Genomic DNA, 15,557 nt, shown 5'->3' with positions numbered 1-15,557 from the left:
AGCAGATGTCGATTTACATCCCTTGTTTTACATCGCAGGGTCTTGTGCCTGAGCTTGCCTTTAGCGAAGGTAAGTGTGCCTTCACGTCTGCCGGGCCCTGGGGGCCATTCAAACCAGACGACACTCGCTGTGCAGCGGGAGAGGGGCGGGGATGAGGCTGGGGAGGTGCCGGGAGGCGGCGGGGCCGGGCCGGGGCGGGGATGAGGCTGAGGGAGGCGGCCGGGCCGGGGCGGGGATGAGGCTGAGGGAGGTGCCGGGAGGGGTTGGGCGGGCCGGGGCGGGCCCTGAGCTCGAGCCGTCCCCTGAGGGCCGGGGCGGCGCCTCCGCGGCCGCTGCTGCGCGGCCATCCCCGGGCGGAGCGGCCGCCCCCGGGCCCGGGGAGCCGCAGGGCCGGGAGGAGCCGGGAGGAGCCGGGAGGAGCGCGGCTGCGGGGCGGCCCCGGGCCGGGTAAACACGCCGGGATTCCTGCGGCCCTTCAGGTACCGCGGGCGGGGCGGGCCCGGGCCCTGCGTTGTGCCCGTGCTCGGACTCGGACTCGGGGCGGGAGGGCCGCTCGTCTCGGCGGAGCGCGGTGTGGCTGCCGAGATAAAGGAGGTAGGGGCGGGAGGAGCGGCCCTGGCTCCGCGCCGTGGCCCTGTCCGCGCCTCCAGCGCCGGCCTGTGCGGGGCCGGGGCCCGGCAGAGCCGCCCCGAGGGCACCGGGCCGTGGGTCCCGCCCGGGCAGGGCAGGGGTGTCCCTGCAGGGCTGGCCAGCCTTGATTTTTGTTCTGCGGGACGGGCGTGCTGGACCTTTTGTGAAAAAATAATGTGAACGGTCAGCGAGCGGGAGTGCGTGCGGGGCAGTGATCCCCCAGGGACGAGCTGCTCCGCACCCTGTGGGAGCGGGAGCGCCGGGGAGCGCGGTGTGTCGCTCCCAGAGAGGCGGGGACCGAGGATGGAGCCGCACGGACATGGTGTGGCCGTGCTCCCTTTAAAACAATGCCGCCAGCGGGAACTAAGCCAGAGGAATGATCTAAAAGGTGACCGACCAAAAGCTGAACTTTGCTCTGTTAAGTCGAAAAATACGTCTCACTTTTCGCACCCCCACACGTGCTAATGAAGTAAAACCTGTACGTGCTTTACATGGGTGACTAAAGTCACTCAAACTCCACCTAAACGTGAAATGACATCAACTGAAACGCTACCTTTCCCCCTCCTTCAAAGAAAACAATATAAATATAGGTTACGAGGGATGGGAGGTCAGGGGAAACTCCACCTTTGTACCCTGGGACTGTCGACAGGCTCTGCTTATCTCTGGCCCTGTAGGGATGCCTGTTGGGTAAGGCCCGAACACTCGGCCGTGCTTCCTCCGAGGGAGCCAGCTCGTGTTTGTGATCGTGCTTTCAGCACTAGATAGTCAGCTCCCAGTGTCATGTGTTTGTTGACAGCTGTGCTATTCATATTTTTGTGTTCGTGCACTCCTGCACTGTAGTTAGCACTAGCAGTCCAACAAGAGCCTGTGTTTCTGTTGCTCGGCAAATAACGCTGTTTTGCACCTGAGAGTTACTGAGTGAGGCTGGGCTTGTGATCTGGCCGTGAATCCTGGAGGAGTTCTGCGCAGGTTTATTGTATTTAGCAATACTGAGCTCCGTGTTACACCTGCTGATATCTGCGGTCGGTTATATTGATCCAGTCGTGTAGTACAGTTTAATTGTTGCATGTTACTGCTGACAGTTTCCTTGGGAGGGGAAAAAAAAAAGGAAGTGAAGTTTAACCTGCTTAATGGAGAACTGAGATTTTAAACAGCGCCAGAGAATACTTCTCTTGTGTAAGATGGTTGCATTTCTCTTTTCATATGGCATGTTACACCCTGACCTAAATATGTGAATTTCTTGTTACATTCAGCGATACAGGATGCTGTTTCCTCTGGTGTTGTGTGCAGTTATGCTGGTAGGGAGCGGTAAAGTTCAAGAAGATGAATGGATTGACCCCACGGATATGCTCAATTATGATGCAGCGTCAGGAACAATGAGAAGACCTTACAAGGTAGAAAAAGAAAGGATGTATGAATACACACACGCCTCTCCCAAACAGTCCTTCAGCCACGTGCTGTTGAAAGAGTGCTCTTACATGGTGACAGTAGATAACGATAGAATCACGATATTTTTAAGGTCTTGTTATGTTATATCTGAATCCATACACAGAAAAGACTTCTGTGTCCATGGTTAAAATTGCAAGGAAAAAAACAGTGATCTATGTTAGTGTAGTTAGCTCAGGACCTTTTCCTGTTGAGTTTCTGTTGCACACTGATCCAGTCACAGCAATCAGGCTTCTTGTCTTTTCGCAGGTGGTGCTTGATTTATGCAGGTTGTGGCACCACGAGTTACTGCTCTGAGAAGTACTGGGTTCAGCAGCTCTTGCTAGTTTGTCAAGTATCGTATTAAATATCTTGAAAATCAAGTTCCTGCCTGATAAAAGTTGGGGGAGTTAATGGCTGCATTTTATGTTAATTAACCAGTTTCACGGCAATATGGTAATAAAGCCCATTTCTTGTGTGAGAGTATTGTGAAAGTCACAGAGTGTTTTGTAATGCTGGGCATCAGTTTTCGGAAGGCAGATCAGAACAGGGGTTGAGTGCTGTAGTGTAAGTGATTCGTGAACATTTAGGAGAACATGAAGTAGGAAATAAATTAGTTTTAACAAGGTGAATCATCTCTCAGTTGTCTTGTGTGAGGGATGGACTCTCCAGAGATGCATGTTGTTAATCTGATACGTATGTGCACACGTGGCACTGTAAACTGTGGTTGGTTGCGTGGGCGCCTTTGATTTTTGTCATTATTCAGCTTTCAAGTTTGAATGATACCATTTAAACACTTCAGAATGTAATTTTCTGAAGTTAAAAATTGCAGACTGCGTTATTTCTCTCCACAGCATTCCTCTTCAGCCACCACCTGCCTCAAATCCACCTGATAGTCATTAGCATACCTAAAATTCAGCAGCAAGCTTTGGAGTCTTTAATCTTGGAATCCTACTGCTCCAGCTTTTATAAAAATAATAGTAGTTTTACTGTTGTCTCCCACAAAAATAGAACTTCTCATCTTAAAGGAGAAAAATGCCTGCTTTGGGTTAATCCATCTTCTGAGGATTTCTCTCGTGCCCTGCAGTGAGTTTTTAGGCAGGCAGGCTGTGGGGGCCGTCCAAGTCCTCAAGACCTGACTTGGTTTCAGTATGAGTTCAGTGATCTGTGCACTGCTGTGCTTCCTTCTGGAGACTTCCCTCAGCGTGCACTCCTGGTTGTGTAAAAGCAGCACTGCTAAAACAGGGTCTGAGTAATTAACAGAAAACATGGAGTGTTCTGGAGCAGAGAGGGAATGTGAAAGCACAGGCATGCATCCCGGAATGGGGGTTGTGTTTACTTGCAGTCTGGCTGGCTGCGTGGCCAGCTGGGCTGGGAATTTGTCTGGCTGGAAGCTGCCCCTTTGCTTGCTGAGTCAGTTTTTAGCCGGTCCAGTTATCTAATCTGATGCTCTGTGTGGCTCACCAGCGCTCGAAGGAGGGGAAAGGACAAGTGGGGGAGGACAGGCCTCACCTTTTGAAGGCAACAGGCATTTATGTAAACTCCAGCTGGAGCCTAAAATAACAGCAGAGAGGCAGCTGGAGTATCACTGGGAGAGTGCTAGAGAAACAGATCACTCAGATTTTAGCTCCTTTGCTCCTTTTTAAGGCATCTGACTAGAGAATTGTAACAGGGCAAGTTTGATCAAATTATCAGATTCTAAAAATTCCTTCTGTAATTTTAGGCAAACTATCATGACTCTGAGGATAAGACTGCGGATACAGTCAGTACTGAAATCTCACCGAGTTGTTCCAGGACAATAGATGCCTTGCAACAGAAGGTTTGTTACAGAACTCCAGGATATTTTCCAGTCTTTAATAGTTTGTGCTTTCTGACAATGCCTTTTCTGGCTAGGACAGAACAGGTGCGTTGCTGGCATAATTTATGAGAGACAATGCTTTATGTAGGGGGAACCTCTTTATTCAGAGGAGACACTGGAAGTGGTCTGAATTCAATTCCAAATTGTTGCTCTCCTTCCAAGGTCTGTGTCCTAAAATATTTTATGTCACACCATGCTGCCAAAAGCCAAGGAACCTGTCCTGTTGTTTTCAAGTTGTTCAGTACTGGGCAGTCCCATGGAAAGCAGCATCTTCAGTAACTGCATATGCTTTTATCTGGCATACCAGTCACAGGATCATTGCTACACTGAAGAAATGTGCCCTGTTGATCCTGAGTTTAATGTGTTGGTAGGTTTTCTTTTTTTCCCTATGAATGAGCTGGTAATAAAGGTGTCTTTTGCACGATTGCAGATTGCAGAATGTGAGAAGAGGAATGCCAAGTCACAGGAAAGCCGGAGCTTTTATATTTTTAGGCGATACTTGAATAAGATTTTAAATGAAGCTGGAAAACTTGGCCTTGTAAGTATTTGAACAGTCATTTAAAAAAATTAATTAGAATTCATATTATACTTTATATGGTTTTCACAGTTATTGAGTACTGATTAATTATTCTGGCATACTTTAAATTAAAATGAAGGGAATTGAATGGCATTGGAAGAGGTGATAGAAGTCTGTGCATCCAGTACTGCTCAGGAGGCACAGCTGGATTTGATATGAGAAGCATCCAGAGGAAGGCTTTTGAATTCAGTGTATCTAAATATCTGTTGCTGGGATGCAGCTACAGGAGTACCTTGTTCAGCTCACATTAATGGTTGTTAAAATGGAGTGACTGCATGGTACTTAGTTGTTGGGTGGGCTCTTTATTATATTGTCTTTGGAGATTTTTTGCTATTCAGAGGTAGAAGAATTAATTTTTAGTAATAAGCAAAATTAATATTTAATAAAGAGCATTATATTTAGCAACACAAAACTTCTTATTTCAGTATTTAATAGCTTCTGTCTGTATGATCCAGCTGTGATCAGGGCACACATAGCATGTATGTCATTATTACTTGTTAATGAGCCGTGGTTCTAAAGTTTTAATAACAAGTGAGATAATTCATTTCTGTTAGTTTATTGCTGTAGAATTGGAGTACAAACCAGCTGAACTCGAGTATCATATAGTTTAGAAGAATGAACAGAAAGGATACAGAATCATACTTTTGTCCTGTGTTTTCATCCTGCAGCCTGTTTCAAAAAGGTTCTGGTACAGCATGAATGGTACTCAGTCAGCTTTTTGCCTAGGGATGCACTTTTGTTTCCAGAGAGGCAGCTTGTGACATTGCTTTGCTTTGCTTTGCCTTTAATTCAGCCTGAGGAGAACGTGGGCCAAGTCCACTACGACGCCGAGATCATCCTTACAAAGCAGACGTATTTGGAGATCCTCAGGTTCCTCAATGAGGACACCTGGCAGCCAGGTGCCATGGATGATGCACTCAGTGACATTTTGATCAATTTTAAGCACCACGATTACCAAGCTTGGCACTGGAGATTTGAAGACACTTTTGGAATTGACCTATATAATTTGTTTTTGGTAAGAGAATAAAGGGGTTTTGTTGGTTTTGATTGCTGTTTTCTCCAGTTTCTCTGGTCAGGTCTAGTCAGTGAATATAACTGTCTTAACTCCACATGTAAAGCAGTTCTTTCCATCACACTTTCAGTGAGTCATGGGTTTTTTTCATGATTGCTGAAGGAAGAGGAGATGTATTCATTTTAAGTAAGAATTCAAGTTTTTTGTTCCTGTGGTCATCTTTTCTTATTGTAGCTTTGTGGGTTTTTTTTTCTGTTATGCTTTTTTTTCTCTTCCTCTTGTCTCAGTCTGTGCTGCCTGACTCATTAGGCTCTAGCACTTCCTTATCACTAGAACTGACACTTCGTGCATTACAGATTTTCTAGGTTTGCCTCTTGTTCAAGTAGATGCTGAAGTTGTTGGCTTCTGCAGGAGGTGGAATATATTTATATTGAGACAAGTGTATATTTGAACTCTTATAGGTCAGAGGCTCTTACGAATTTTATGGAGAAAATTGTGTAGTGTTGGAGAGGAGAGCATGACTATGGAATTATAAAGTGCTAAACTGAGGATCTTCTGATAAGCTGAAGCTCTCTGAATAAATCTTTACAGTTCAGAATATGCTGATGTTTTGTGCTGACATAATCTTGAAAGGAGCCTGTCTTGATTTGAGGGGTCTTTGGAAGCCAAATCCCAAAGCAAGCTGTCAGTAGCGTAACCTCAGTGCTGGGGGTCCTCGGGTGGAAGGAGTCTGTAAAGGGCTTCTCTGAAGTCTGGCAGCTGCTCCCCAAACTGTACCTTTGTCTCTTAACCAAAGTGCAGGACTTGGCAGCTGTTGTTTTGTGGTTCATACCAGGCACATACTGCTCCAGCAGTGACTGACACCAACCTTACAATTTAAAAGTGTGGTGGGTAATGTGATAAACACCGTAAGGAGGAAATAACTAAACATCACAAGAAAAAATGAGCATCTGCAGTGTAAGGCTGTGATAGGAATGACTAGTGATGCTATGAAACTTGTGCCTTGTAGTGCACAGATGTGCTGTGAAAGCAAGGAAAAACTCTGTAAATGACATTAGCAAAAGTTGGGAGTTTGTTCATGTGTACTGGCAGTAAGCTCGGCAGATTCCAAATCTGGATCATAATTTTTTCCTCTTTTCTTTTTCAGCTGCTCTTGTGCTTAGCATGCATTGTAACTGTAATAGCTACAGAGCTCTGGACACGGATTCTTTTGTTTGTTCAGCTAAAACGTCTTTTATTGATAAGTTTTTTCATCAGTTTTGCATGGAATTGGCTTTATTTGTATAAGGTAAGTTCTGTAATCTTCATGTCTTTTAGGCTTAAAATTTTAGAGTTGTGAGGGAGTTAAGGTTATTTAGTGCCTTTAGTTAGTTTATGTAAAGCTTTTAATTAACCACAAAATAAATAAAGGGATTAACATTCTGTTTTGCATGCTGATGGGTGTGTTAGGCTTAAAGAACAAAAGAAACTCCAAGGACTTACTTTATCCTGCAGCAGAGGTGCACAAAATTCATAGAGTACTAGAACTCTAATTTCACTGTGTGGGCAAGACAGATGTGACCTCTGACTAAGGCAGCTTGGTAGAAAAGTTATATGAAAATAAATATAAATATATTGTGAGGAGTTTTTTCTTTCTGAAGGTTCCCTGTGTTTGAATTGCCAAAGGACTAAACTCCAGTATTCAAAGATACGAGTTCAAGGCAAAAATATCAGGCTCCATTTGGAGGATAACTCAGAGGTAGCCGTCATCATGGGTGGTGTCCATTCCCAGGAGGTTCTTAGAGTTGAACTCCATTACATTGTTTAGTTAGCAAACTTTTCTTAATATGTATTTACACAGTGGGTGTAGTGGGGGAATTATCGACATGGAGAATTATCCCAGGCTGGCTAAGAGCACACAGGGATAGCCGAGGTGCAGGGATGCAGGGTCTGTTGGTTTCACAAGTCCTTGTGTTCCCCCCAGTTGGCCTTTGCACAGCATCAAGCAGAAATTGCGAAAATGGGGCAGTTTGATAACATCTGTGCTGAGAAGTTGGACTGGCGAGAAAGTCTTTTTGGTAACTACTTGTTTCGTTATTTTGTAATGGTACTTAAGATCACAAAACACTCACTAACAGTGTCCAAGAACAGTCACATATCTTCATGAGTAGTACACTGAATTTTCTTCAGTACATGATTATGTGGTTTTACCATTTTTCCATTCCATTCGACTTTTCTAGGCCTTTGGAGGAGAGCTGATCACAAAACTGTACTTGGAGCATGTCATGGTGTTCCTTCTTTTTCTTTTAACTTACCCGTGAGTGTTTCCCCAGCTCCCCTCCCCAGATCCATTCAGTGCCGTTCACCACAGACAGGTGGGCAGAGCTCGTGAAAAGGGCTTTTTCTTTTCATCTGCCAGGCCTGTGAGAACAATGGACTTGAGGAATTAGATCTGTAACTGCTTTCTTGAGTGTTACTATTTTACAGAGAAAGCTGATTTTTTTTATTAGCTGTTATTAGTATCCAGTGCTATAGCAGGTAGCTGACTGGTGGCAACTCTTAAGGACTGCTTGGTATGGTCTTCCCTTTCTAATTTATTGACTCTGATTATTCTGTTTATGACAAATTTCAGTGATTCATGTTCTGACTGCAGTAAAACCAAACTACAGAAACACTGGTGCTGTAAATGACCTGTTTATAATGTAAAATTTCCCTTAAGAAGTGAGACTTTCTGCTTGTGAATAAAATAGACCCTTGAAATCTAACAAGCAGAACAGATGATTTTAATCTCCTCTGCAGACTGGCAGATGAGTAATAACAGTGGGAATGGCACTGTTTCAGTAGCTGTGGACACATTGTGCTAGATAATGGTTCTCACAGGTGAGACTTTTTCCCCTGAGGCTTCCAGGGAATAAGTTCATCAAATAAAGGGAACTTTCTTGACTCTGCGTGGGAGAACTTCAGGTTCTTTTTTCCTTCTAACCTTCCCTCTCCTTCCTGCACCCCCATGACTGGATAAACTACACTGCCAAGCTGATCTCAGAATTGTAAAAATAAACCTGAGCTTTGAACCGCATCTAGAAGAGTTCTCTTCCATCTCTAATTGAAATGCTACTTTGTCTTTTACTGCTGTGACATAAAATATATTTCTGAGAAGTTGTAAAAATGTGTCTCTGCTTTGACAGAATGGCTTAGGAGTACCTGGACGTTACAGGACGATCCCTGTCAGAAGTACTATGAAACTCTACTTGTAAATCCTATTTTGCTGGTTCCACCAACAAAGGTACACTCCAAGTCCAAAGGGACTGTTCATCTTGATGTTTGTTGTTTGTGTGACAACACTGGTTTTCTATTTGTACTTTTCCAGGCCTTGGCAATTACTTTCACCAACTTTGTAACTGAGCCTTTGAAGCACGTAGGACAAGGTATTGGTGAATTCATCAAAGCACTAATGAAGGAGATTCCGTTCGTTCTGCAGGTCCCAGTACTAATTATGATGGCTCTGGCTGTCCTGGTTTGTATACATTTATCCTATGTTTAAGAGCTCAGTTTTATTTTTTATATATTATTTTTATTTATATTTAAGTATTATCTATTATTTGTTATTTTTACTTAGCACAGGTGAAATTACTTCTACAAGGCAAGTTTTTCCTGACCAAGGCTTCATAGTACAGTTGGTTTAGCAATTAAAATAGCCAAGTTTGCATTCAAAACACAACTCCCCCCCTCTCCCCAGGTAGGATAAAATAGCATTGAACTGCTTAAATCTTAGACCCTATGTCAGTTTATTGCAGCTTCGCTCCCATTTCTGCTTTGTGTCATTACACAGTGATGCACATAATTGCCATTTTGTACACAAAGGCATTGAGTTAAAACTTCAGCATCTCTAATGTAGCACCAGCAATGAACTGCACCCAGTCTGGCAGTTCCTGCAGGGTGGTCAGACTGCAGAAGCCTTGAATTTTCCTGCAGCCCTTCTGATCACCTGAGCTTTTCTTTCAGGGTCTTGTAGATGCCTGACTTTGATATCTGTGTGAGAACCATAGGCTGCAAGTATGTGGTGTGTTGTTCAGTTTGGTTTTTTCCCTCCCCCAGGCTTTTTGCTACGGTGCAGGATCATCAGTGTCTGCATTAAGATACCTGGCATCGTCTCAGAGGAGAACTCTTCCTCCAGCTGACAGCGCACGGGAGCAGATCGGCTTTGGGCAGTACGACGGGAGGCAGGCAGAGGACTATTACCTGCAGCAGCGCCCCTATGTGTTCAGAGGACACCAGGACAGAGGAGATGCCTCTGTGAGACCTCCCCTCACCGTGAGGGCAGGGAATGGCAGCAGGAATCCCGACACGGCACATTCCAGCCATGAGCCGGATGCACACGCACAAGACTCTGCCAAGTCAGAACCTAATGTAAGTCCTGGTGCTCTTTGGGCTGGGATTCAGCTGAAGAGATTTCAATGTCACCTGATAAACAACAAGCTTAAACAGCAAGCTTAACCCAGATCCTGGGGAGACAGGAGTTAAGGACGTGCATGTTTCCTGATAGAGCAGTTTGGTAGAGCTGTCTCGGACGTGTTTCTTTCTGGAAAAATACTTTGCAATGGCTAAGTGGTAGGAAACTACTGAATTAAAACTCTTTACAGTAAAGACTTAACTTCAGTTCTGAGAGGTCAGTACTTATGTCAGCCTGGGCATTCATGATTACCCCTGGGAGAATAGGGGAAAAGTGCTGACTTTTGTGTACACTAATTCAAAACACATTTATACCCTACATTGTGCTTATTTACATGCCCTGTTTACCCAGGGAAAAAACTACTCATGCTTTGGGTGAGCTCTGCCCCTTGAGCTGAGGTGCCCTTGAAGCAATAGATGCTGTTACTTTAGATTAATTAATAATTGCTATTAATTTTTTTACAGAATAGGTTGTACACCGGGTCTGAAGTTCATAGACTAGAAACTCTCAAAGCTGAAAACCGTACTGAGGAAGCTGCAGTTGAGCAGCAGAAACAGGAGACAGGCAAAGCAGAGCAAAAGGCTGGAGAAAACTGTGATCCCAACAAAAACCTAGAGGGGAAAAGCTCTGCGATGGAAGGAGGGGAAGAGAAGGAAAAGAGCCTTTTACGCGACTCCCAGGAAGGAGACTAAGGAGCCCCGAGCTCTGCTGTGAGTGTGCTCTAATCTCTGTTGTCATGTTCATTCTGCTCCAGTTCTCAAGTGTCAGAAAGAGAACATCAGTAAGCTGTAAGGTGGGGTTGTAATCTGGGAGAGGGAGCATAGGTACTGTGGCTGGAATTGGAAATAAATGTGTTAAGATAAGACACACTTCAGTGGCCAAGAAATCAGGCCTGTGGGGTGTGGCTACTTGTTGGAAATTAAGTTTGGGTAAATTAGATTCTCAGTGGTGGGGAAGCACTGATACTCTGATGTAGCAAACACAAGCCTAGCCAGGTAACTGTCCAAAACCCTCTAGGAAGTCACTGATATTCCTGTAATTCACGTAACACTCATCACAACTCAGATAGACATCTCAGGTCTGTCTTTGGGTTTATAGTCTTTAAAATCAGTTGGCTGCTTGTCAGCCCAGTTTTAGGACAGCCTATTGATTTTCTCCTAGTTTAATGATTTGCAGAGTGAGAAGCTGATGTGTCAGATGGGTTTTAGGGCAATTCAAAGCTGATCAGGGAATAGGAAGCACTGAGTAAAAGCATCAAAGCTCAGGATGACAAACCGATGAGTGATTTTTTTTTTTTTGGAAGAACATTCTGACATTTCTCCTTATAAGCAGAGGGATGAGTTTTAGTTTCAGTAGGATTCTGATTTCAGTGCCAAAAAAAGCTGCAAGAGAATATCTATAAATCTTTCAGTAATTGTAAAATAGTTTGAATTATGTGTCTGTTTATTCTTACATTGCCATTTCTCTCTGAAGCTAAAAGTAACTGTAGGTTCTTCTCTAGGGGTATAATTCTTCAATAAAAACAGGACATCATTTATAAACACCCAGAGTGAACAGTTTGCCACCTTTGGTGTTAAAATCAGTGGCTTTTCTAACTCAAGGTACCTGCAGTTAAAACCAGGCACAGCCCTCGGGGTTCCCCAGACCTCTCCCAGCACAGCACATCCATAGCAGGAGCAGAAGGAGCTGAGGGCAGGTAATGAGCAGGCTCTGGGCATTTACAGCCTGTGACATTCAAAATGCAGGAATTACACTGTGTCCCTGGGAGATGGTGCCAAGTGCCCACCACCCCTGTGCTTCCCTGGTGCCTGGACATGAACCCACACCAGCTGAGCACGAACAGCTGTTTCTTGAAAATAAGCACTTTGTAAAAACTTCTCCTGATAGTAAAACTGTGCTGAGTTAATGAAGGAAACACTTAACTAAATATTACCAAAAAAAACCCATCATGTTTTGAAAAAAACTATTTTTTATTAAACAGAATTAAAACCAGGGTTTAATTTTTTTTTTTATTAGAAATGATTGTTTCTTCCAAACTGTGTTTCTGCAAAGACAGACTAACTCCTGAAGCTATTTCTCGATTTTTTATTTTTTAAAAAAAGTATAAAAGAAAATGGGACCTTTTTTTCAGGAGGTACAAAGCAGGGGGGAAAAATCAACTTTTCTTTAAAAACAACATAAAAAATTTAGGTCTTACACTAGATTGAGACAGTAGTGGAATCCACATATGAGCACTGATAAACTTTGACAGAGAAAAAAACATTATTAATGTTGATAGGCTAGAGACAGTTAAGAGGGAGAGACGGTGGTGGCATCTCAGACACTGCTATAAAAGCAGCTGCCATGAGCAGGGGCAACTTTATAACTACTGGTCACACGTTGATGCTGCTGCTATTTCTATGGAAAATCATTAGAAAGGAGACAAAACTACTCACTGCAGTCATCTTTAAAAAGGCAAGTATGCTTTTCCAGCAAACAAAAATGATACCTAAGATGCTGCTGTACAGTACATTCCTCAGTGTGTGTCTTCAGCTAGAATTTGGTGCCTTTATAGCTGAGGGTAAATGGACTCTCTGTTCATCCATTCTCTTAGCTTGTGATCGTAGAATGAGGCTGAAAAAATCCTCATCTGGTACAGTGGATCCTTTTGCAGATGCTGGAGGAGCACATCTTTGATCATCCAGTCTGGAACCCTGCAGACAGACCAAGAGATAAAGCTGCATATTTACAGGAACAGATATAATAAATGAACAATAGAAGTGAAAAAACTACTAAGAGCTTTTGTTTTCAGATTTAAAGCTATTATAGAGACTTAATTTGTAAGTTTTGTTTCAAGCTAAACTTGTCAAATGAAGTTACTGAGAATGTAAATTAAGCTAAAATGTCCATATTTATCTGAAAATACCCCCCAAGTGTCATATCACAGAATGAGATTTAAGTGTCCTTTGTCCAGAAGAAGAATTTTAGCATTAGTATGGGGTATTTCTAGTCTCGTATACCAGAAAATATGGTTATCTTCCTTTCCTTGTACAGGGAGTAAAAAAATGTATCTGAATTTTGTATTCTGAGATGCTTATAAACTTATTTAATTAAATTCTTTTTGGTCTAACTGGTATATATACCAGTTATATATATATGTATAAATACTCTAATTGACAATCGAGCCACCTCACCCCCATATTGCTAGGAACTATCATTTACACTAAATATAATGGGAATCATGACCACTGTTATCACCAAAACTTGAATACTAAATTCTTTCATTTTATTTCACAGGATTCCTGGTATATCAGGTGCCTTACACTTAAAACCATTTTAATACTCATTTTAATAGCCTCACTTACTTTCCTTCACTTTTTAAGAATTTTTTCTAGAAATAGTTACCATAGCATACATTTTTGTTACTTGACACAGTTACTGTGCTATATATACCAAAATTATGCTTACTAGACACTGGATAATTAAAAAAAAGAAAAAATCAAGAAACAGAAATTGTAAAAGAACCCCAAAACTTGGGAAAAAAATCCTAATGTTTGTTACGTTCTTCCTTATCTGCTGAATCAATACGTATCTTAAATCACAAGAGACTCAATAGCAGGAGGCACACACCACATCCACAGACTCGGCAGCTGAGGGACTGACCTGGCATTTTATCAGTATATCAAAGAAGTCGTCGTCCAGCTCCCTGTTGTTGCTGCTGCTGCTGCCCACGAGGTGCCCCAGCACGGCCTGCCTGTCGCGCTGGGGGAGGCGCAGCCCGGGCAGGTTGCTCAGGCTGGCGCGCTGGTCGTCCAGGCGGCGGCTCTGCGAGCTCGCCAGCAGGTCCAGGAACTCATCTGTGCGTGGGGACACCACAGAAGTGGAAAAGGCTGGGGAACAGGAAGAAAACAAGTTAGCCCAGAAATAAGTTCCTTTCTGCAGGGAGTCGTGCATGCAAATACGTTTGGAAAATGGTATTTGGCAGAAACTCAAGTCAGATACAGATTTTACTTCAAAAAAAATTACATTTTCGCATTGTTTTAGGTGGAGTAGAGGATTTTGCCACTGAAGCAGCTGGGAGTCTGTTCTTCTCCTGGAAGCAGCACCTCTGGTCGTCCATTCTGTTACTCTGGAATCGACTCAGCAGATCAAAGAACCCTTCATCTGCCATGGTCTCTCGACTGCTTTTCTGAAAAGGAGAAAAGATTTAGGGGTATTTTGAACTTGAGAGTACGTAAAGCTGGGACAACTGCATCAGAGTTTAGTCCAGTCCTGTTTCATATTTGCGTATCTGAAATCGATTAAAATCAATTTTTTTAGTCATCCCTTTCTGTAGACAGAGATTTATCGTAAGAGCAGATATAACGATATGGCAGCATTTTTGGAGGGTAAAATATATTAGAAACATTTCGTTCTCTCAAGTGGAAAGAAACAGTGCTTTGATCACGGTACAACTGGAGTTATTCCTCCTCAGCCATTAATCCACCGAAAACCCAAATGCCCATGAGAGAAGAAAAGTAACAAGAACAGCAATGAACAGTTTCCACTGTCTCCTCAGGTCTATGATCAAATGCTGTTTATTTTTAACTGAGTTCTGTCAAGAGTGCAATAATCTAAAATGTCCAAAATATCTCCCACTGCCTGAATCAGAAAAACTAGATTTTGTTAAGTTTAGAGAAGCAGTGTCTAGAAGAGACTTAGAAATAAAAGTACGTGGGTAAGCTGAGCTCTAACTTTAGAAAATCCATGAGGAATACAATGGTTTCAGTGATAGGAGAAGTTTAAAGCTGGCAGCACCCGTGAGACAGCTGTAGAATGGCAGATCGTGCACGTTTACAGAGCCACAGTGTTTAAATGAAGTGAAAGTGAAATGGACAGTTGCAGGAATGTGTTTTCTATGATTCTGATCAGACAAAGATGAGTAAAGGTGATGATCTCCACAGCTCACCAGACCTACCCTCTGGGAGTTGGGAAGTCGATGATCAATAGAATTACTGGCATCCTGCAAAACTTTGGAAGTGGTGCTGGTTTTGTACTTTTTGCCTTTTAGTCGATTTACAAAATGCAGTTTTGCTGAAGGTTTGGCAACCAGTGGTTTCTGTTTAGCAAGAATCTCACTGTTCCAGTTCTGAACCTAAGAAAACAAGAGTCACGAAGTTAAGCCTTCAGATTTTAATTACCTGTACTGTTACCTCTTTCTTGCTGCTGCTTTTCCTCCCCAAAATGAAGCAGCTTTATTTTGTTCATCCAACCACAGGGATGTTAAAACTTTGGGTTTGGTTCTGTTACTTGACCTGGGATTAGTGAGGTGTTGTTGGCTGAGGCAGGTTAGTGCTGTGACTGCTCAGTCTGAGGACTGAACTGCTGTGTGACACCTGATGGATTAAATGTGATCAAACAGTGTATTTAATGAAACACGCTGAAGTTGTCCTTGCTGACTGCAGTGCAGCAAAGGCAGTTATAGTGTAAATGCTGAACTGCAGACACAGCTGGTATTCCCCACCTGACATTCTTAAAACTGGAAAAAAAAAATGAAAAGCCCCCACATTACAAAGTGTTAGAGCAAAACAAACCCTTATACAAACCCAGATGCTCAACAAGCCTTCCCTGAAGTCCTTCATATACACAAACTTCTCAGTAAAGATTG

General features: G+C 43.1%; 2 protein-coding genes across 4 annotated transcripts in view; one reads left to right on the top strand and one right to left on the bottom strand.

The window, feature by feature from the left end:
* The first annotated feature begins 313 nt into the window (after positions 1-313).
* CLCC1 (chloride channel CLIC like 1) lies at positions 314-14,233 on the top strand. Of its 2 annotated transcripts, none has more exons than XM_050306697.1 (12): positions 314-479; positions 1,884-2,024; positions 3,779-3,874; positions 4,344-4,451; positions 5,284-5,505; positions 6,650-6,790; positions 7,466-7,559; positions 8,667-8,764; positions 8,849-8,995; positions 9,577-9,888; positions 10,396-10,641; positions 13,955-14,233. In XM_050306697.1, the coding sequence occupies exons 2-11, from the start codon at positions 1,893-1,895 to the stop codon at positions 10,621-10,623; spliced, it is 1,578 nt and encodes a 525-aa protein (XP_050162654.1). In that variant the 5' UTR covers positions 314-479; positions 1,884-1,892; the 3' UTR covers positions 10,624-10,641; positions 13,955-14,233. The 2 variants fall into 2 exon arrangements, with proteins under 2 accessions (XP_050162654.1, XP_050162653.1); XM_050306696.1 differs by having other exon boundaries at positions 341-479; positions 12,525-14,233.
* The window catches only part of GPSM2 (G protein signaling modulator 2), a 27,727-nt gene continuing 24,170 nt past the window's right edge, over positions 12,001-15,557 (bottom strand). For both annotated transcript variants that reach the window (XM_050306681.1, XM_050306680.1), the window contains exons 12-15: positions 14,868-15,044; positions 13,937-14,099; positions 13,574-13,800; positions 12,001-12,624 (exon numbers count right to left, since the gene is read on the bottom strand). In XM_050306681.1, the coding sequence (XP_050162638.1) occupies positions 12,460-12,624; positions 13,574-13,800; positions 13,937-14,099; positions 14,868-15,044 (732 nt within the window). In that variant the 3' untranslated portion in view covers positions 12,001-12,459. The remainder of the gene's footprint in view (positions 12,625-13,573; positions 13,801-13,936; positions 14,100-14,867; positions 15,045-15,557) is intronic.

Source organism: Myiozetetes cayanensis, unplaced genomic scaffold (genome assembly GCF_022539395.1).
Source record: "Myiozetetes cayanensis isolate MyiCay16 unplaced genomic scaffold, myiCay2020 scf12, whole genome shotgun sequence".
Classification (NCBI taxonomy): Eukaryota; Metazoa; Chordata; class Aves; order Passeriformes; family Tyrannidae; genus Myiozetetes; species Myiozetetes cayanensis.
The sequence above is the reverse complement of the archived record's forward strand: the minus strand, read 5'-3'. Positions and strand labels throughout refer to the sequence as shown.